The sequence below is a fragment of the Synchiropus splendidus genome, chromosome 6 (assembly GCF_027744825.2).
Source record: "Synchiropus splendidus isolate RoL2022-P1 chromosome 6, RoL_Sspl_1.0, whole genome shotgun sequence".
In the NCBI taxonomy this organism is placed as follows: Eukaryota; Metazoa; Chordata; class Actinopteri; order Syngnathiformes; family Callionymidae; genus Synchiropus; species Synchiropus splendidus.
The window spans coordinates 18,802,867-18,825,000 of record NC_071339.1 but is presented as its reverse complement, the minus strand read 5'-3'; the positions used below and the strand labels follow the sequence as shown (position 1 = coordinate 18,825,000).

General features: G+C 43.3%; 5 protein-coding genes across 6 annotated transcripts in view; 3 read left to right on the top strand and 2 right to left on the bottom strand.

Annotated features, from left to right (window-relative positions):
* The window catches only part of tarbp2 (TAR (HIV) RNA binding protein 2), a 3,929-nt gene extending 869 nt beyond the window's left edge, over positions 1-3,060 (top strand). The window contains exons 2-7 of the mRNA XM_053867170.1: positions 1-160; positions 267-336; positions 423-540; positions 1,504-1,631; positions 1,715-1,910; positions 2,218-3,060. The exon at positions 1-160 is cut by the window's left edge and continues 155 nt beyond it. Of these exons, the coding sequence (XP_053723145.1) occupies positions 1-160; positions 267-336; positions 423-540; positions 1,504-1,631; positions 1,715-1,910; positions 2,218-2,375 (830 nt within the window). The 3' untranslated portion in view covers positions 2,376-3,060. The remainder of the gene's footprint in view (positions 161-266; positions 337-422; positions 541-1,503; positions 1,632-1,714; positions 1,911-2,217) is intronic.
* Positions 1-22,134, top strand: part of prr13 (proline rich 13) — a 69,503-nt gene that overhangs the window by 38,886 nt on the left and 8,483 nt on the right. The gene's annotated exons all lie outside the window — the stretch shown is intronic.
* On the bottom strand, positions 3,280-10,320 carry tespa1 (thymocyte expressed, positive selection associated 1). Its single transcript, XM_053867141.1, has 11 exons — positions 10,131-10,320; positions 8,450-8,628; positions 8,274-8,316; positions 7,752-7,789; positions 6,896-6,943; positions 6,791-6,830; positions 6,586-6,681; positions 5,843-6,051; positions 4,850-5,766; positions 4,105-4,177; positions 3,280-3,693 (listed from the first exon to the last, which is right to left on the bottom strand). The coding sequence occupies exons 2-11, from the start codon at positions 8,589-8,591 to the stop codon at positions 3,572-3,574; spliced, it is 1,728 nt and encodes a 575-aa protein (XP_053723116.1). The 5' UTR covers positions 8,592-8,628; positions 10,131-10,320; the 3' UTR covers positions 3,280-3,571.
* Positions 12,038-18,800, top strand: sp1 (sp1 transcription factor). 2 transcript variants are annotated; one of them, XM_053867137.1, is made up of 6 exons: positions 12,038-12,142; positions 12,606-12,676; positions 14,436-15,843; positions 16,966-17,107; positions 17,186-17,376; positions 17,537-18,800. In XM_053867137.1, the coding sequence occupies exons 1-6, from the start codon at positions 12,136-12,138 to the stop codon at positions 17,824-17,826; spliced, it is 2,109 nt and encodes a 702-aa protein (XP_053723112.1). In that variant the 5' UTR covers positions 12,038-12,135; the 3' UTR covers positions 17,827-18,800. The 2 variants fall into 2 exon arrangements, with proteins under 2 accessions (XP_053723112.1, XP_053723111.1); XM_053867136.1 differs by having other exon boundaries at positions 17,183-17,376.
* Positions 18,820-21,560, bottom strand: LOC128760139 (cell division cycle-associated protein 7-like). The gene is made up of 8 exons (XM_053867167.1): positions 21,342-21,560; positions 20,596-20,928; positions 20,418-20,510; positions 20,187-20,327; positions 19,965-20,108; positions 19,743-19,892; positions 19,192-19,328; positions 18,820-18,955 (listed from the first exon to the last, which is right to left on the bottom strand). The coding sequence occupies exons 1-8, from the start codon at positions 21,447-21,449 to the stop codon at positions 18,910-18,912; spliced, it is 1,152 nt and encodes a 383-aa protein (XP_053723142.1). The 5' UTR covers positions 21,450-21,560; the 3' UTR covers positions 18,820-18,909.

Below are 22,134 nucleotides of genomic sequence, written 5' to 3'. Positions count from 1 at the left end.
AGATCATCTGCAACGGTCAAGGGCCCAGCAAGAAAGCGGCCAAGCATAAAGCAGCTGAGGCTGCTCTGAAGATGCTGAAGGGGGGCTTCGGAGGCCCTGCTGGAATCGTTTTTGGGGAAGACGGATTTGTTGACATTGATGGAACAATAGATGACGAAAGGCACGTTGATTTATTTCTGTCATTAAATGTACATTATTGACTTTGAAGTTTTCATAAAATGTGGTGAAGTAAATGTAGTATAATTTTCATTTTGTCTTTTGTGCAGCTTTCAGTCCGAGATGAAGACTTCAGGCACTTCCCAGCAGTCCGAGTGTAACCCAGTAGGAGCCTTGCAGGTGACACAAATTCCCCTCTTAAAAACATTCTCTTGCTTGTGAGTAAGAATAGTTCTTACTCCAGTATGTGTGTATGACAAACACAGGAGTTGGTGGTGCAGAAGGGATGGCGTTTACCAGAGTACACTGTCACCCAGGAGTCTGGTCCTGCACACCGCAAAGAATTCACCATGACGTGCAGGGTGGAGAGATTTGTGGAAATTGGTGAAGATCATTTATATCTTTAAAGCATTTTAATGTTTAGAAATCCTAAAATCTTCATCGGTGCTTTTTGTTTTTGAATTAAGGTAAAAACTTTGCAAGTATATTTTTGTATTAGGGATGCTCCGATCGATCGGCCATCGATCATGATCAGCCGATCTCAGCATGATCGGTGAATGCCAGCCAGCGCTCTGATGAAGCCCTGCAGGCTGTGATGTGTCCGCTCCTCTTTACTTGCTGCTCACTCAGTGGCAGCATGTCTGCAACATGTCATTTAAAGTTTGCATCCTGCGCAGAGAGTTTCCCGGGGTCATGAAAGTGAGACCGCTGGTTCCTCAGCAGCAACGCTTAGCGACACCCTGCGGTCCAAGCGTGATATTCAGAATGATAAGAAATAATTATTAATTTCACCAAGCTGATGTTTGGTGTTGGATGCGGCGTTCTTTAGCCACCTGAATCTGGAACTTGTGCCAATGTCTGGAGTGGGAACGTTCGTAAATGCAGAGGTGGAAGACTGCTGCTTCTACTGAGTGCTCTCCCTCAGTCTCGGAACCACTAAAGGCAGCTTCACCTGACTGCGACACCTCACATGGAATAAAATGCTACTCAGTTGTCCTTCTGACAGCATAGTTGCCGCATATTGCAAGGTCTTTCTATTATTGTTCCTCCTTGAAGTGGCATATAAAAACATGTCTGAATTAAAATGACCTAATGGTTCATTTTTTTTCACATCACGTACACAGGATGTCTCATTTCAATTACAAATTCACTGTCAGTCTATGTGATGGGTATCGTGATCTGTAGTGATCGGTATCTGTGATCAGAGCATCCCTAGTTTGGATGAAACTCTTGCATCTGAAGCTGGCTGTGTAGTATGTTGATGTATAAATGATGGCTAGAGAGAGAGATTCAGTGTCTTGACCAGTTTCAAGTATCTTTTTCTGAGTGTGCATGTTTCCGACGCAGGAAGTGGGACCTCCAAGAAACTTGCCAAGAGGAACGCTGCAGCAAAGATGTTATCGCGTATACATGACGTTCCTGTTGACCTGAGGACCAATAATGAAGCTGAGACAGAAGATGACAACTTCACCATGGTAAAATGTCATTCCTATTTGAACTAAAATCCGTGTTCTAGCTAATAGTTTTAGCTATTTGGTTGAAAATCTGTTCTTTCTAGCACACAGGGAACAAAGCTGAGTCAGGGAAAAGCAAAAGCTACAGCTGCACGTGGGACACTTTGCGAAACTCAGCCGGGGAGAAGATCCTCCAGCTCCGGAGTCAACCGCTCGTCGTGCCTGAAGACTCTAACTTTTGCTCGCTGCTGGGTGACCTGTCTGCTGAGCAGTCTTTTACTGTCAGCTATGTAGATCTAGGTGAGTACAGCGACCAATGCCAAGAGGTTTCTTAACCTTTTCATGCACTCCACCATCATGATCTTATGGTCTCATCAATTCCATCCATGAACCACCGGTTTTCTTCCTCACCATATTAATAACTGCCTCCAAACCATGACAGCTGTGCCTAAAAAAAGAATCTTGAAAATGTTCTTAAATGAACTTTTATTACAAATGTCGACACACCTCAATAGGCTGGTGGTTAAATGTGACCAAACTTCTATCATCTTCTATCATCCCTTTGATGCAGCCAAACAAAACTCTATATTCTCATGTTTTCTTGCAGAGGGGCGCAGTCGCAGCGGTCAGTGCCAGTGTCTCGTGGAACTGTCCACTCAGCCAATCACGGTTTGCCACGGTTTTGCCCCCACTGTGGACGCTGCTCGGGCTAACGCGGCCCACAATGCACTGCAATATCTCAAAATCATGGCTGGCGGAAAGTGACTACAAGCTACCTCATGCCGCACCCGCCAGCAATCCATTTTGGAACTAAAGACTTTTTTTTCCCCAAACTGACCACACTGGTCACATAATTGACGGACATTGCCCATGAACATTGAGTTAACAAAAGTTTTAACCCACTTTGTTATGTTTTTTTTATTTGTTTATTCCATCCCATTTCTCCTCATGTTGTAAGCTGATAGCAAATCTGAGGATTCTTTTGCAAAACTGATCCAAAATCTATCAACATTGCTGCTTTCTTTCTTGACACACCAGTTTTAAATTGGAGATGGACCGACCAGCCGGTTGCTCTCGCTGTGTTGACTTGTACATATTGGATACGTGGCTTTCACCACTCAGATTTTAACTATGGCACCTTAAAAGGTCAAATTTAAGAAAGTACTTCTAATAAAACTGACGGCTTTTCAATCAATTTTGTCAGATTTTGAATTATCTCTTCGTATTTAACTAAGTTCTTTGATCAAGCTTTTACTCTCTCACTCTAGAACCGAATCTGTGTCGCTCAGCGCCAAGACTGTGACCGATAAAGAATCGCTTTCCTACCTCACTTGATAAAAATCATTTAATGTGGTGTATTTTAGAAGGTCCTTGGTCGCCTTTTTGTGTTTACCTCAGAAGGATTGTTGGTCTTTTTTAATTAATAAAAACTTGCATTTTAAAACCTTCAGATCTGGTTTCATAATCCTGATCTCTGTTTAAGGCTCAAATTCATCATAATTTCTTGTATTTTATTTTTTGTGTGACGTTTGTGGAGCCCCTGTATCTGAGTAAAATGACTAACTTGTCCACTGCATTCTTATGTCCTCATCGTTTATTTTTAAAAATTCATATCTGAACATTTTTGGAAGTTATTGAAGCATTTTTGGCATTCAAATATTTAAGTTAATCTGATTTTTAGTTGGTTATTTGCTGCTGCCAAATGCAACTTATAGTTTTTATTACAGGTTTTTTGGAGGAGTGCGGAGGAAAATAAATGATCAATGTTTGCAGGAACTACTGAAGAGTGCTACTTCCATTTATTCTCAAAGGTAAAATTCAGTGTGTCATTCAGATATATATATACATATTTTTTAATCTTATCTAGTCATGCACTACAACCAGCTGATGACGGTTATGTTGGTGGCATACACTGAGTGACCAAAAAGTGTTTCTTTATTGGAAAAGGAGAACGCCTGTTGTCAGGTGAGTGTGAGTTCATCATCATCATCATCATCATGAGGGCGTCTGTTGATGTGACTTGCGTCTTCATCTTCGTAGCCACTGCTGTCCGAGTGCGCACTGTCTCCCCTGGTCACCTTTCCTGGAGGGCAGAATTGACAGGCTGTATAACTGGGATGGGCTTAGTTTCAATGTCGATCAAATGTTTGATTTTCCATGTCCACACTTTCTACTTTTTATTGCCATTATATGTAACATCTAACCGCATTACATCTCTAAATTATTTTCTATGAATCGTCACACTGGTGAAAATTTTACTGACACTTCCTAGTGTTTTTTACTATTGAGAGGAAAAGGAAAAATAGAAAACAAAATGAATCCACCAGAAACTGATCTACTGTAAAGACATTGAAAGGATCTAAAGTAATAGTAATCATAGTAATATAACAAAAGGAAATTAAATGGCTGTCTGTCACAAGTTCTGATACAGCAGCAGCTGATGATGACCCTGGCTAGCTGGGACAAAATGATGGCCTTTCACTGTGCTCCTCACCTCCATGTTGCTTACGAGGAAGCAACCGACGGATTCCAGAGAGCCCGAACTCCTCCTCTCCTGCGCTGTTCACCTGTGAAAACATAGAGAGACAATCTTCCATTTAGAAAGTAGAACTTCAACATGTTATACAGATCGATCAGTGGGGAATTCACAACGATATAAACAATTCATAAAACAGAAAAAAACACTGAAACAGAGATCAACTGTCAAAACTCATCAGATCTTTTACCATATGTCTAACAAGTGCAGCGTCTCATGAAATGGACTGATATGCATTTATATTTCCACATTTTTGTCTGTAAAGAAAATGTCTAATTAATGATAGGTTGTGTTTTGAATTAATTGGGATTAATGTGAATGGGATTCATGTTTCAATATTTGATATCGGGGCGATGGAATCTGTGCACATATGCCTAAACATCACAGTGAATGTGTTCAGGTCGAGAGCAGAATTGTGGCTCCAAAATTTCCCAGCATCTTATTTGCTCTCCTTTATGGTGAGTGTTTTGGTTATGCCATCATATTGTATAGTGTGGTGCAGTTAGATTTGGTGGAAAAAAATTCATGTTTCATGTTTTTCCCTTTGATTTCAGAACTACAGTGCATGATGTCAAGTGATGAACATGCTTGTATCAACACAGCTCCCTGATATAAGTTCAACATTCCTCATTTCAAATGAGTCCCAGTTTGTGACCACTTTTATTTTCACTGGATAGAGGGTCTCAATAAATTCTCGACATACCTCCTCCAGCTCGAAAGAGTTGACCTGCTGCAGGTGGTCCGGGTTCGGCCTCAGGGTCCCATGTTCTGGAGGATTGAGGTAATGGATTTTCCCTGCGGCGGACGACTCTTGACATGTCTGAACTAGCGAATCACCTGAGGCTGCGCTCCTGCACTGAGGCAGTATTTGTCCCTCATCTGTCACAAATATTGAGCAACCAGTGGAGCCGCCTATCCAGGCTTGGACAGGAAGTAGCTTCTCTGGAATGTCATGTGACTCCTTGGCATTATTTTGCTGCGGTACCTGGCTTTCCTTCTCCAGTGACCTGCTGGATGAAGCCGTGTCTCTCATGTTTGACGCATGCATACAACAGAAAGGTTCCTGGTGGACCGTCTCGACGATCTGACGACAGATCACATCTTGCGCAACCCTGGCGACCGGTATTCTTTGGTTCCGACTTTGACTGAGATTCATGTCCTTCACCGTCTCTCCTGATAATGACAAAGACTCGCCTGAGTTTCCTGTATCCAGAAAACTCTCGTCATCCTCAGAGTTCCTGTCAATATCCGCATCATTATCATCAAAGTTCAAGTCAAGTCTTTTAGCTGCCCGAGTCTGGGACTTGTCGAGGACGACCTCCACAAAATCAGAGAGGCTGGACCTCTTCTGGGGCGAGGCCTGTGGAGTGCAGGACTCCGAACCATGAGGAGACTTTGTGTACAGACACATCTTGGAGACGGTGTCTTTCAGTCGCTCGGCTGGGGAACGCGGCTCGCTGCGAACGCTGCTCCTGAAGCGCTCCATCCTCTCCAGCGGAGACGACGGGAAGGTGAATTCAGGTGTCGCCAGTTTTTGCACAGGAGTGCGAGACACGTGGGAGTACAGGGAGTAGAAGGCGTTGGCCGTCTCTGTGAGCGCTTGGACCTGTCTGAACCGGCCTTTGACACAAATGAAAATTCTATGAGTCTTTTCATACCTATCAGACCAGATTTTTTTTTTAAAAAAGGAGCTCACTAGCAATACACAAACTAGGGTCCTCCTCTCGTATCCGCTGCAGCTGCGAGTCCAGGAAGAGGCGGAAGTTGATGCCCTTTGCCTGAGAGGGGAAGGTGAAGAAGCGCGGAGGGATGCGGACGGCGACCTGGGGCTCATCACAACCGAAACCCAGCTCATAGAGAGTGGTCTCTGCGTTCTCCGAGCACAAGTGCAGCACCTCTGACACACTGTGGACACACAAGCTTCACTGTGTCAAATGAACGACAATTTTGGGTGAAAATTATGTTGATTATACGCAATACTTTGATTTGTATTTTGTAAAATGTATTTAAAAAACAAGATAACTATATAAAAAGTGACCTGGAGACTGAACTTGTCTTTTACTGTGTGTGGTGTGTGTAATGGTGAATATTTATATATATATTTTTTAGTTCTTGTTGGGGTTTTTTACCGTATAATTACATATTTACAGACAACCTTTCCATCCAGCTGAATATTTGCGCAATATTTGTTCCTTTGAAGTTTAAGTAGTGAAATAAGCTCTCGGGAAATGCTTATCTCAAGGGTGTTGACTAAAAGGAGCAAACACTGCAGAGAGATAAACACCTTTCTTTCTTTCACATTAAAATGGTGTGTCATCAACAGCCATTTTGAGTTGAATGATCTTGAGGTTTCATGTGGTCAGCAGCTACAATTCTATGAAACTGTGTGTGTGATGGTTCACCACAGATCCTCGAAAATAGACAATAATGAATAAAGACCTTGATACTGTTCCTAAGGTGTTGGCGGAATTGCAGCTGGAAGCAAAACTGTTGCCCAAGTTCAAGGATGGCAGCCGAAATGTCCGACGAACACAGCTGGGAAGCAACAGAGTGAATAAGATACAGCGAGGGGGCGATTCTCTTTTGGAACGAAGCAACATCACAGCCTCTTTGTTGCTGTTTCTTCACTGAAAGTGTCACTCACCCGGAGCCTGATCTCAGGTCTTGGGTCTCCAACTCTGCAGCTGCAAAAGAAACGGACTTGAAACCTCCAGTCTACGTGCGTGTTCGAGTCAGTGTTTTCAATTACCATCGAAGCCGAGGCAGAGCTCCTCGCTGCTGTTGTTGGACCGGAACTCTGAAACAAATGAGTTCCAGTTTTTTTTTGTTTATTTAGCAATTTACCTCCACATTTTGTGGATTTCTATGTGATGACTTGTTCGAGGTAGGCGGCAGTTTGCTTCATTTTGCAGCCGCTACTGTATGCGGTTGCAACTTCCTCTTCATGATTGAGATCACACGTGCTGACGCCCATGATTCTGCTCTTTTTATCAAGCTCCAACTGTTAGTGGTTCTTGGAAATATAGCGTGAGGATGAGATCAAGACAGCTTGAAGCTCAGTCCTGTGGGGAAGAAACGCTTCCCCCACAGGACTGCAAAGGCTTTTTCAGCAGTAGAACTATCAGTTATATTACTATGCAAATGAGCTCCATAGGACAGCAGGTGGCAGTGGCGCTGCGGTCGCACAACCCTGTAGAAGCCGAGCACGACAGACGCCGCCGTAATTTAGAACCTGCAGCATCCAGCTGGTCACCATCAAAATTTGATCTGGAGCTCACAGAATTTAGAGTAAACATAATTTCAAGCTAATACAAATGAGATTATGCAACAAATCTGCTGTCTTCAAGTGTCGTGCAGAGATCAAAAGCTGCTAAAACCGACACACCCAAGTGCGAGAGGCGGTCGGAAACGTTACAGAAGTTTGATGACATCTTGAAGAGCTTGCGTTTGAATGCTGCGGTCATGCTCATGAATCCTGTTCCTTGTTGATTCTAGCATGCCTGACTGACGAAACAGAGCCAATCGCAATTGTAATAAAAGAACTTCCTTGGTCAGGCACAATGGTAGAGGAGCTTGGTCCCAGCTCAGCATCCATCTGCACTCACCGAAACTACGACCAGTGTTCTCGGTGCTGCCGTCGGACCTGAAAAACATGCATCCGGTTAGCACTCTTTTATTTTGTTTATTCATTTCACAACAGTTTCTGAGAAAAACGCCTGTTTCGGCTGGTCACATCAACTTCCTGATCTTTAACAACTTCCTTTCTGCGATCATATTCACATGAAATGCAAAATTGCAGAGACCTAAACAAGATTTCCTTCTGCTTCATCATCATAATAAATATTTATATGAGCCAGTGGCCTCATCTCCCAACTTAATTCAAGCCACCAAAGCAAGTTTCAAGTAGACAGGTACCGTAGTTTAAATAGTTTGAATGCACTACAAATACCTTAAACACAAATCAAATTTTCTATTTAGCACTTCAGCAAAAAAAAAAACAACTAAACTTTAACTGCCTCTTTGCAGAATTTCTGGAATTATAACTGTTTGCAACTGACGTTGCTTTGTTGGTTTGTTTGTGCTTCCAACAGAAGACATGGTGTTCTCAGTTAAACAAGTTTACTCACCTGCAGTCCTCCAGCCATGTTTCAATCTTTCCAGTCAAACACCCTGTGGAGACAAACAAGAAAATCATTCTTATAAATGTAACAAAATATGTTTGTTTATTAAGCTTAATAACAGTTGTCACTCCCACGCTGTGTGCCAAGGATAGAAGGTGATCCACTCCTGAATGGACACAGACCTGCTGTGAAGACGTCATCATCAGCAGCAAAAGAAGCACACGAACTTTGCCACGGCAGTGTGATGGGGTCTTCTTGGGTGGACAACTTCCGGGTGCTGTCTATCCAGGCTCGCCGCCTTGCTGTGGAAGACCGCATCTCCATGACAGACGCCCTGGTGTCGCCTAATAACCAAGGATGCCTGCGGAGACACAAGGAGACATGTTCTTGCATGTGTTGTTGTTCTCACATCGATATCTAACAGGGATGGGCATCTAAGTTTCACATTTTGTCACGAAAACATTATAAAACATACCTAATACAGAGAAAATTGTAATTACACCATGATGGTATATGCTTACAATATCTTGTTATACAATATATTGTTCCATTCTATGTAAGCATTCTCAATACAAATCACCTTTTTTACTGGTCAATATATTGGTGATAAATTATTTGGGTAGTACTTGTAAACATGATGTAAAAGTACTTTATAACATAGATTTTTTATATAAATATGACTGGCTGTGGAGGAGGAAACAGACACAAAAATGGGGAGGGGGAATTTATAGGAAGAATCTTTCAGAATCTTTTAGCCATGTGTTTTGCTGGGGAAATTGTGAAAATCAGTTAATTGCCCCCACGAACCTCTGTCCAGGGTGCCCCCTGCCTCCTGCCCCATGTAGCTGGGACAGGCCTCTGCGCTGTTAAAAATGGTTTTGAATATAAACATACTTCTGATGTCAAACATGATTAGACAATGAATTTAATAAACAAATGGACGCAACAAATGTTATTATTACTGCTATTATCATTGAAAAGCGTTACTCAAAAAATACTTGGACTCTGTTTATATGCGGCACATTCGTGGACAACCCCCCCTGACAGCCCCCAATATTAATTTAATATTTTAATATAAATATGACTGGCTGTGGAGGAAGAAAACAGACACAAAAATGGGGAAGGGGCATTTATATATTTACATATTTGTCTTTAACACTACTTATAAGTATCATTTCAAAAGCCAAGTAGTAATGAATTTGGAAAATTATATACAGTTGCTGATGTAGTTTTTCTCTGATATTATCAGATAATATGGCGGTAAACACATTTTTTCCTTTACTCAACCACAACCTTTGTACACATTTTGCTCAAAAAAGTAAAAATTTCCACCAATGATTTAACTGTTGAGTTAATAAAGAAATAGAATCTTAACAGCTAACTTAAAGGTCTCGTCGATTATTAGAACACTATAATGCATTTGTAGGGATTTATCATGAAAGAAAGTGATGGATCATATACCACACCAAAAATGAATCATGTTTCCTGGATTACATTAATCTACTTATTAAGGTACAAATAACTCCAACTCTTTGCTTTAGTCCATCAACAATAAACATAGAACCAGTCATAACGGCTTCCATGAGGCCCTTACAAACACCCGCGAATGTGTTAATCTTCTTCTTCTTTTCCTGCATTATAAACTAAGTTGACCACCCTTCTTATGTTGTGCATTATAAAAATGAAAGATAATCATCAAACCTATTATTTTAATTCACAGGCTTCAAAAACGTCTAAAGCTATTTCATTATTACTATGACTCTTTTTCAAATCAAGTTCACGTTTTTATGTTTGGATTTCAGTCCAATTCCGTTCAGCACAGAACATCGGTTCAATGTCTCAACAGAAAGAAAGTGACTTTACCTTCATAGACGCAGGTTTCAGGTTGACACCCGTCTTTCGCTTGTTTCCTGTTTCCACATCTGAAGCTCAACTGTACATTCGTGCAGCTGCTCGTGCTGCATCTACCCTGCTGTGTTTTGTTTCAACCAATGAATGACTTCATTTTTTTTTTTTCCTAAAAAAGCATGATCAGAGGTCTGTGTGTTCGTTCACCTGAGGCACAATTGCTGAGGGCCTCACATTTTGTTAAGGGGGGAAGTGTGACAAGAATGTGGGCGGGATTTGCATCAGAAAGCAGTGGTTATTTATCACTGTGGAGACACAGCTGCCTCACATCCTGTACACAACACCACAGCCTTTTCAAACTAGCTGACAGAGAAGACTAAGAGAGCAGCACATTCAAGTCACAATATTGTGATTCTAAAAAATAAGACAAAATAAAATAAAGTAGTTCATCCAATCCAATTTAGGTTAATGGGTGGTTCAAACAAACACATATTCATATATATGTTTGTATGTGTGTGTGCCTGTCTGTGGGTGTGTGAGACAAAAACTTGACAAAAACACTATCCTAGTAAGGACCATATGACTTTGTGGGGACATTTGACTGGACCCCACGAGGTTAAGACTCAATTTGAGGATGAAGACTTCTAAATAACTGGGTCATTATAAGTAGGTTTAAGTTTGGTTGTGTCCCCATAAAGACAGAAATACAAACGTCTCTGTGAGTGTGTGTGTGTGTGAGAGCGAGAGAGACACAGAGAGGTCCTTGTATAGCTAAACTTGGGGGGACCAATTCCTTAAAACACACCTACTTCTGGGGACCATATGGATTTGTGGGGCCCTTTGCCAGTCCTAACAAGGTTAAGCCTAAATTTGAGGATTAAAACTTGGAAAGAACTGGGTCATTATAATTGGATTCAAGTTTGGTTCAGGTGAGCCATGTGGTTTGGATGGTTAGGTTTTAACCATGAAAACATAGACTCTGTCCAGGGTGTCCCCTGCCTCCTGCCCTATGCAGCTGGGACAGGCCCCTGCACTGTTGTTGAATGTAGACGTACTTCTGAAGTCAAACATGATGAAACAATGAATTTAATAAACAAATGGACGCAACAGATGTTATTACTTCTGCTACCATCATTGGAAAGCGTTACTCAAACAATACTCGGACTCTCCTGTTGAATCTCTGTCCTGTTTATATGCGGCACATGTGCGGATTCGTGGACAACCCCCTGTCACGTCCCAATATGAAAAACCCTCCCACATGTGAGTCACTTTCTCCTCCCTGGGCGGACGCTGTGCCTCCGGTGACCAGAGCCTCTCCAGCCGGACCGTCCCCGCCCGCCTCCCGGCTCCACTCCCTGCCCACCAGGCACCACCAGGGAGTGGCCAGCCGCCACGGAGGCAAGACTTTCGACACCCATTCTTGCGTCCGCCCTCCCCTAGAACGTCAACCATCGATCGGCTTTTTGACTCAACATTAAAATCATCACCAGAAACAAAGCTATACCACAGTTTCTGTTGGGCTAACGCTCTTTTCAGCTAAAAAAAACAGATAACACCAAGTCAATTATTACCAACAACGCAACCTAAATTTTAATCCCACCTCCTTCCAACACTGAACCAATAAGAACAACTCGTTGATACCTGTTGCACGAGACGCACGTTTTTATTGGAGGACATGGGAAATCCTATACTGGTGGTTGTCTGGGGGGGCGCTTCGTTTATTCACCCTGTGAATGAATTAGCGTTTCTGAAATTCGCAACTTCTATTAAAACCAAAAAATTAATCAAGCTTATCCTTTTACCATGTGTTTCTACCATAAACTTTGACGTTACTATATTCCAAAGTGGTGGGATTGAAAAATAGGCGAGTCACACCGCCCAAGATTCCAGCGCCGGACCGTGTCTTAAATCAAACGCCTCCACGGCGTCTCCTTGATCGGGGCAAGATCATCAAGCTTGTGTGAATCTGTGAAAAGTTGTCAGCCCCGAAATACGAAGAAACTCCTCCCGTCTTCAGATTATGAGCAGTAAGTCAACTTTTTCCTTCCTTTGCTTTACCATAACGCGCTACGAGGAAGTCGTTTACTTTAATCCAAGCGCATTGCTGTTTGTTTCTTAATGTTTCCTGCTAGTTGTGTAGCTTTGGTGTCCAGCAGTTCAAAAGTTAACTTGTTGAATGTCGCGTCACATGAGCTCACAGTAATGGAATTTAACGTTAACTCTCCTTTCAAAAACACTTTAAGTAGACTTCTCTGTGACTTTTTTTTCTTTTTGTCACCTTCATAGTGTGGTTTTCTTGGCGATATGTGTGTTATATGAGTTAGCTTAGCCAGTGAGCTAGGTATCTCTGGGAGTTGTGAAACGTATATACGTGTAGTATCGTGTTTGTATTGTGGGACAATGGTGGCTTGTGTGTGTGTGTTTGTGTTGCTATACTGTGCTGGCTCCTCGTTGGCGTGGAAGTTGTGTTAAAGAACTCTTCCTCCACAGATCAACAGCAGGGTGAAATGGCCGCTTCTGACCGCGGTGGAGGCTTCAGTCAGAAGAGAAACAAGTCACAAGTATGTTTCACACGCGTGTTGACTTTGATGTGCACTTTTCCCCCTTTCGATATGAACCTCGATTGTTTCCGTGGGTGATCGGGGATCGATGCCTGTCGGTGTTGTTGATTTTCGTCGTTGAGCACATGTCACCGGGGTGGGGACTGGGCAGGTAAAGTTCGCCCACACGGGGTGTTCCCGTCAGTCCCCCGCTCTGCTCCGGCGTTTCGGTCGGCCCATTTGGCTGAACTCGAAGGGGGTGGCTAGAGGACTGTGTTCGATTATAGGGCAAAATAAAAGTGTGGGAGGGAGGTGGGTGGTCTTGGGGGGAGGGGTGGCCGAGCCCGCCGCTTCGCTGGGGAAAGACGAGGCCCCTCCCTCGTTAATCCCCCCCCACACACTGCCCACCCTTCATAGTTCAATGCGTTCCATTTAATCGTCCTCACCTTTTAGACAATTTGAAAAAAATATATATATACTGTTGATTTTAAAATACGTGTAGATTGAACCGCCATTCTTACACAAACCCATGTATTCCAAGTAGTAAACTCGACAAACGTTAGTTGACTCAACTGTCAACAAAATGTGGTGATCAGTTTTTTTTTATGAAGGAAGGAAGGAAAATTGGGTCATATTTATGGCACAATAAATATGTTCGGCTGAGTAATGCATCGCGACAGCAATCTACTTTTGTGGTAATACTGTATGTGTACGTTCCTGCTGTCATGTGTATTTATAGTGTTTAAAGTGGTTGGTTTGATGTTTTGTATTGTTTGTCTTTGTACTAGTTTTTTTTAACCTATGTTGGAGAGAAGTAATGGTCCAGTGTTCTGTCTGTCGTTGGCATGCGGAAGAGTGACAAGTAAAAAAATCTTGAATCATGTTTCAGATAAAATGTAGTTAACCAAGCTTGTCATGAGAAAACAGGCTTTCACAACAACAAGCGTTTCTCACACAGCTATTAAGATAACAGGAAGAGGCAGGTTTGGCTGATGACGTTGTCGGCAACAAGTATTTCTATGATGAGTTCATGATAAAGGACTGCGCAACAATAGAATTCAGTGGTGTAGTACGATCTTACGAGATGATTGACGAGACAGGATCTGGCTGAACAAATTGGATATCATTATTGGAGTCACGAAACAATGCAGTCATTTTGAAATGTTTGATAACATGAGATTCTTTTGACTAAACAAGTTCAATTTTCCCCCTGATTGAGAAACAAAGAAAAATGTTTATTTCAGAGGCTTTTGAGAAAAGTATAAATTCATTTATTATAGCATTATGTTAAAAAAATACAGTTTACATGACCAACAACATCAAATTGAGAGTTAGTAAAAGTTTTTCAGTCAAGACACTGGACAGGCTATGCAAGCGCTGTTTGTAGCTCATTCATTTGACGTGTCTAGTTGTGTTCTGGCGTAGTGAAACCCATAACCAGCTGTCGGCTCCGCGGGTGTGATGATCGCCAACAGGGTGTGGAAAGGACAAAACTATTGATGCAAGCAACTAAAAAAATGCTTACAATCTGCTGACTTGGCAACTGCATCATTCTTGCTGCTACTGCTTTCCTACTCTTTCATCTTGTCATTTGTTTGGCAAACAGTCCCAGTGACACGCTTTTTCCCATGTGACAGGTTTTACTTAAATGAGCAATATTGTCACAATTGGATCTCGGGAGATCTTGGCACGCCCCTAATATAAATATGTCTTCACAAGTCTGTTTGTTTTGTTAAGCACTTTGTTCAGGCGGTGATGTTTTTTTTCTTGTTCTACCTAGGACTCACAGCAGCCATCTCCACTCGCACTGTTGGCGGCTACCTGCAGCCGCATTGACACGCCAGGCGAGAGCGACGCCTCTGCCGAACAGCAGCAGCTCGAAATCAATCAAGGTGTCTTCACCTCCCCTGGAAACGGCTGGCAGGTTGTTCCCATCAGTGTTCAGTCATCTTCCTGTGGCAACACTGTCACCACCGACTCCTCGGGCATCATGGCAGGAGCAGACACCAAGAATAGGCAGGTTCTTTCCCCGTCGTCCACCACAGCGAGCACCCAAGCCCAGCAGCAACAGTATGTGCTTGCTCCAGCTCAGTCACTTCCAGGCCAACAGGTTCTTGCCACCATACCAGGTGTAATGCCCAACATCCAGTACCAGTTTATTCCACAGTTCCAGACTGTAGACGGACAGTCTCTGCAGTTGGCCCACCCTCAGCAAGAATCTACCGCCACGGCAGCTCCAGGACAGCAGTTTCAGATTGTTGCATCTCCAAACGGCCAGCAGATTATTGCATCCAGACCTGGAGCAGCAGGAGGCCTCATCACGATGCCGAGTCTCATTCAGGGTGCAATCCCCATCCAAAATATAAGCCTTGGCAATGGAGTGTTGCAGAACCAGCCACAGTTTCTGACAAATATGCCAGTCTCTTTGAATGGAAACATCACTTTGTTGCCTGTCAGCGCTGGAGTAACTGGAGCAGGAGGAGATGCTAACAGTGGTGGAGATAGTGGAGGAAGCCAACTCATCCAGCAGCAGCAGCAGCAACAACAACAACAACAGCAGCCAGTGTCCTCCAACAGTGGGATGAGCTACATAACCAGCGCGTCTACTGCAACCACACAAGCCACCTCCTCTTTTGGAATGACACAAACTCAAAACACCACCACAGCGGTGAGTGGAACTTTCCAGCAGAACCCAGCACCTATAGGCGTCACAATACAGCCTGACAACAGAGATGGACAACAGCAACAGCCACAACAACAACAACAACAACAGCAACAGCAGCAGCAGCAACAGATACTCATCCAGCCTCAGCAGGTCATTCAGAGTGGAACTCCCCTCCAGACCATCCAGACAGGTACAGGTCAGGTCTTCGCTGCACCAACACTTAGCCAGGAAGGCCTTCAGAATCTTCAAATCATGCCCAACACGGGTCCCATCCTGCTGCGTACGGTCGGGCCAAACGGCCAGGTGAGCTGGCAGACTCTTCAGATCCAGAGTCCACCCGGGGCACAGATCACATTAGCCCCAGTTCAGTCACTTCCTCAACTGGGCCAGGCCACCGTAGCTCCTGGAGCTGGAGGACTCTCTGTAAACACAGTGCAGATCCCTGGAATACAAACCATAAATCTCAACTCACTCGGGGGCTCCGGCCTGCAGATGCACCAAGGGCTCATCAGCACCCAGACAGGTCAGTGTGGCTCTTTTGTCAAGGTCGAGTAGGACTCAAAATGTGATCACAAGATCATTATAAATGCAATCATTCCTGGTTGTTGATATTCATGCAACTAAGAAACAAATTTTGAAGTATGTGCAAAGAATGCAATGGAAATTATGACATTAGAAAATCACAATGAAGTGGAAGAACACTGTGGTAGTAAAACAAGACGTTTACAAAGTCATGGAGGGAGAAATGAATCTCATTCGTTAATTCCCAGCTACATAGGACAGGGGTCAACATCAGTGGCTCCCTTCATCTTAGTAACAAGTCTCCCCAACGATGGGATGATTCTAGTGTGAGTCACCGTGATCTGCATACAACTGTTGTGCTCCATCTATTTGATCTGCGCAGGTTATTTGTGAGGGAGGTGCCTTGCTGGTCAGACCAGTTGCACCGGTAGTATCGTTCTGGTCCACTGGTAGTGAAACTGCATGCTTTTGAATGTAAATTTGAGGAGTCATCATCGACAGGGTGTAAGAGGGCTCCGCCTGATGATCCGCCAGTGACCCCTGTCCCCACTGTGACAGTAATAGTGATGGCTTTGTTTGTATTACTGTTGTTTAGGAAACATATTTTGGCCTTCTCAAACCTAAAATGCCTGTAAGTCAGGAGGATACTTGGTGGAATTTGAAACATAGAGTTATAAATGAGCAAATTTGCATTGTGTTCATGCAGTTATGCTACCTACTGTTTTGAAAGAGTTAGGTGAAGAAATGTAGTCCTATTCTCTCCCATGAAAAAATATTTTTAGAATGTCATTTGAAGATGCTTTGTGTATTGTGTCTCACCCGACAGCAAAATTGTAGCCTCTTCTTCTGAACCTAACGAAGAAGAACAATAAAGAATGCTCTATATATCTCTATATTTATCAATGAGTCTATAGTTTGCATTTTTATGGTAGGTTGTATATGTAGTATGGGAGATATAAGTCGCATACAATCTGAAGAAGTGTGGTGCCCCTGGTTTAAATGAAAGTAGAAATTAACGCCATTCTTAAGTATCTTTCATCAACTTTTTTGGGCAACTTGGAACAAGCGCTAGAAATATTAGTATTCTTTTAGTGAAATAAATGCCTCCTCTGTCTGACTGTAGGAGAGCAGACGTTGCAAGGTGGTGGGGAAAACCTGGATGAAAGCAACGTCATGGATGAGGAGGATATGAGCCCTCCTCAGCAGGGGCGACGGAACAGAAGAGAGGCCTGCACCTGCCCCTACTGCAAGGACGGAGAGAGTCGGTGAGTCAGTGACCTGGTGCTCAGGTGTCAAAGACACCACAGGGAATCTGTGTCTAACTCGTCCTCCATCTTAAGCAGAGACCCGACTAAAAAGAAGCAGCATATCTGCCATATCACCGGATGCAACAAGATCTACGGAAAGACCTCGCACCTGAGGGCCCATCTCCGCTGGCACACCGGGGAGCGGCCTTTCGTCTGCAGCTGGTCCTTCTGCGGGAAGAGATTCACCCGCTCAGACGAGCTTCAGCGCCACAAGAGGACACACACAGGTGAAGGGTCTATAAGAATCGTTGATGTCCAAAACTGTGACCTCAAATTATGCGACTTCACCTGCTGCAAATACTTCTAGCCGGAGTGAACTCATAATCGGATATCGAAATGTATATATACGATAGATATTTGTCTGACTAATCTTCATCCTGTTTGCAGGAGAGAAACGATTTGCGTGTACAGAGTGCACAAAGCGCTTCATGCGGAGCGACCACCTCTCCAAACACATCAAGACTCACTTCAACAAGAAGGCGACGGCACTGGGACACAGTAGCCCCACGGTTTCCAACGAGGCAGAGTCACCAGCTGGACACGAAAACAGCATCAGCGACCAGCACACCATCGTCACCATGGAGACCTTATCGGCCGAGAGCCTTGCCCGGTTAGCCAGTTCAGGGATCAACATGGTGCAGGTGGACATCAGCCATATTAACGGCAACAGCTACTAAAGTGGAGGTCTTTGAGGAATTTTACAACGTATATAAAAAAAAAAAAGAAAAGGGTGCACCAACTGACCAGAAGCGGTCAATCATGCAACACAAGGGGACACTGATGATGCACAAATGCTTATTTTTCTGTTTTATGGCGTCATGTTTTGGGGTGATAGTTTGTCAAAAAAAAGTGACAGTACACTCACACCCCCACCAGGAGGAGCCATTAGAGACAATGCAATAAATCATTTGTTTTTAAGCTCTCTAAACCAGTTCTGGAGAACAGCTCTCTCCCATTGGGTGCTACGACCACCATTTTGTCTTCCAAAGGTCTGCAGGGCATCATCTCCACCTGCGCACGCAGCAGTGGTAGGAACTGTGGACGGCGCAGCATAGGAAATTTTTGTGGGAGAATGAACCGAGCGCAATAATCTGAGAACCTTTGTATGTACACAAACTTTGAAGCCATCATGCTTAAATACGTTTATTTCAGTTTAACCTTTTTGACTGTTTTTCAAATGTGTATATAATATTATATGGTAAGAAATATTCATAATTTGTTAGCATAGGCAGGGATGATCATAGCCTTACAGTTGTCGACCTCTAATGCACAATTTTTTATACATGAATTGTAGATGACAGGGTACATGTTGTATTCTACAACCATTATCTTCTGTTCTAACATATTTGCCTTCACTTGTAAAGATTTCTTTATGCAGTTTTCAGTAATGGAAAAAAAGAACTAATGCAAATACAAACCAAAGTCTCATGAGCAGAACTACTTTGGTTTTTTTCAACTTTCATTTTTTCCAAATCAATTTGAGTTAAAAGTCACTTCTATTCGTACAACAGTCCTGTACACATTTGTCTGTGTAAACTCCAAAAAAAAAGTTTTACAAATGTTGCTGCATTTCCAATGAGGCATTGTATTTTGTTAACTGTGAATGCCAACGGCTGGATTAAAAATTGAATCATTTCTTAATAAAGTGAACCATAGGAAACTTTATTTGTCACGAAGGTTATGAAACAGTAAAAACATACACAAGTTCTAAAATCTACTAAAACATTTTTTAAAACAAGCGCCCCCTCTGGTGGCCAGAGTTATTCCTCCACGGCTTCATCGTCATCCTTCAGCTTATTGCGCAGACTGGAAAGATATTTAGACGGTTTTCTTAGACAGTGTTGCAAACTTTTCCAATGCAACCAAGTGAAACAATAGAAGTATGACTGCTTTAAATCTGGAAAGAAAGTTGAAAGTGGAACACAACACTCTGCATCGACATAAGTGTGATAACCCAACTTTCCTCTAAAAGTCAGTCAAAACTGGCCTGACCAGAAAACTGTTATTTGCAAGCCAAAAGTGGCTAAAGTTCATCTGGTTACCTGACTAGGTAAGAGTGGACGTCGGAGAAGCCGTGGTGCTGGGCCAGATGGATCAGGATCCCAGTGGGACAGCGGCCCTCGCGCTGTCGACAGAAGCTGCAGTTGCAGATCCCCCGGCAGGGTGGGCAGCGCCACTCCTGAGGAGGAGACACAGCAGCGAGACACTGTCTCAGCTATATGGATCAAGTCGTGGTTCGGGCTGATAAGTCTCCCCATCTTTCACAGAAGTCCATTTCTTTCTTTTTTTTTTTTTTTTCTTGGACATTTTCGGACTAGGATTTCGCTTTGTTTAGACTGGCTGGTATGGAAAGGACCTAATAGTGAAACCGTCTTGCATTGTGTGATGTCATAAAAATGCGACGGCAACAACCACGACAGCGTTGGAGCCAGTTCACTTCATGCGAGTTGTGGTCGTGAAAAGTTGTGGTTCCAAACTAGTCACACGTGCTCCCCTGTTTGAATGTTAAACTCAGCAAAAAGACCGAAGCAATGCTAGTGACTACATAGAGAAAAACAGAAGTGAACTTTTGGTCCGTTTTGCCTCAACCCACCGGGTCAAGCAAAGCCGTCCTAACATCCTCTCCATAACGGTTCCTCAGACAGGGCCCACAGAACTGGCCCTGAATGCCTCGGCAGTCCTCACTGCGGCAGCATGTCTTTGTGTCGTTGGTCTTCTGTCTGCACTGATGACATGTGGATCCCTGAAACAAGTCGCACACAGATCCACTGAGTCCTGCAGAGCTATTTCAAATTCCAATCCCACCACAACTGACCGCCACTTTGTCGTAGACTTTGTCAGTCATGTTGTCGGCGATGAGCAGCAGTTCATCCTGGGTGATCTCATCCACTTGGCGGACGCGGTGAGTGTTGGGACGGGTGGAGTGTGAGGTGTTCCGTCGGCGTGGGCTGCGCTGCACCTGATGATGCAAAGATGGAGAGTATGAGCTGCAGCTTTTTAAAATTCCAGTTGTTATGCTACACTTTTTAAAGTTGACCTTTAGCAGCTGATCCTCAAGACTGAGCTCAAGCTCAGGATCTGGCTCCAAAGAACGATCCTCACAGGCCCCCATGGATCTGGTTTGTCTGCGTGATGCCCTCTCAGGGTTTCTCCTGGACTCGGCGGAACGCGGTGCGTGCTGCAAGTGAGTTCACACAACAGTTGCGAGCGCAGTGTATTTAATATGAGCAAAAGGCTTCTGCATCACTTTCGGCTGCAGAATTCTTACTTCACGTTTGACTTTTTTAGTCTTGGCTGCTTCTTTCTTCAGCAGACCCGGACCTCCTGGCATCTTCTGCAGGTCTGCCATCAGCTGAGCCAACTGTTGCAGTGAAATACAAGAGTTTTCTTAAGGAAAAAGCACAATTATGAGACTGGTGGGATGGATGAACTTCATATTGGGTTACCATTGCTTTGTTAGCACGTATGTTCTGCTCCCTTTTTGCTAAGAAGGAGTCAGAAACCTCCAGAGATGACTCCGATCCTGCGTTCTGAGCAGGTGCGTCTGCAGGGGTTTCCTGCTCCTCAACCTTGACACGCTTTTCTTTGTTTACAACGCCTGGCTTTCGTCCTCTCTTCACTCCTCTTTTCACCGGCCTCGCTGGCACTTCATCATCCTCTTCCTCATCCAGTTGAAGGGGGAGGTTGGGACGCAACGCAATCCGCAACTGAAAGGTTTTGGCTCCTCTGGAGGGTTGAATTGTGGACTCAAGGTCATCTTCTTCATCCAGATCTGATGCCTGACTCAACACAAGACATCACATTTTTAGATCTTTAGAACTTGTGACTCTATAAAAGTGGGACAGACTCTGGCTACATTATGAACAATATAAGTAATAATAAACACAGGAAACGCAATGAAAAAGCGTTTTCAAAAGTATCGAAGATAACAAGTCCCTTTAAAACGTAAATGCGTTCCACATGAGGATGCAAGTGAATTTGTTTAAAACATTGAGGCATGACTTAGTCGTTAGTTAGGAGAAATATAACGTGATGTTTGTGAGACATTCTTGTCAAACAACACACAAACGTAAGAAATAGTCCCTCGATTGTTTGCCAGGTCAGTTTGTTTAGTCTATTTAGGGATGTGCACAAAGTTAGTAGGTACGTTTGGCACATATACTTCTTTCGAAAAATGAAATGATAAAAATACCTTGTCCGGGTTCTTACTAAGTTCTGCCTCTGAAAATCCTAGAAACTCCTCGTCGCCGTCCGATCCGTCCGCGAACACTTGAGCCAGCTTTTGCATATTGGAGTTCATTCTCACAGTGTCTGTATGCGACACCCAGGGTCGCTTAAAATGTAAAATGCGTTTTTAAGATCGATTGATTCACTTTTTGTCCAACACCGGACAGTCTTGGATCTGCGTTTGCCCGTTAGTTAGCAGCAGGCCACCTGCTGAGGAGCGCGTGTTTTAAAAGTCACCGGCTTGCGGACACGTTAGTGGATGGCGTCGAGCTGAAGGACACCGCCTTAACGGGATGCGCTTGTTTACGTATCCAGTGTGACTTCATTTTTTAAAATATTAAAAATATTTTCACATTAAAAATGTGAAAATATTTTTCACACACACACACACACACACACACACACACACACACACACATATATATATATATATATATATATATATATATATATATATATATATATATATGCAGTTAATGTGAAAATATTTTTGGTCGTGTTTAAGAGGTTCATAAGTTGTAAACCTTAGAGGTTTTCACTCTACAGCTCATGATAATAAGACAAGATAAATACCAATTTTGACACCAAAAAACAAAAAAACACAATGATAATAATAATAATAATAATAAATAAAAATACTCAGAGAGTGCACACCTATGCCCAGCTGTTTCAATCGCCCCAACACAGTCTCCCAATGACAGAGTATCCTTCAGAGAAAAAAAAAAAACCTGGACGGTGATCGGGATCACTCCCAAAAC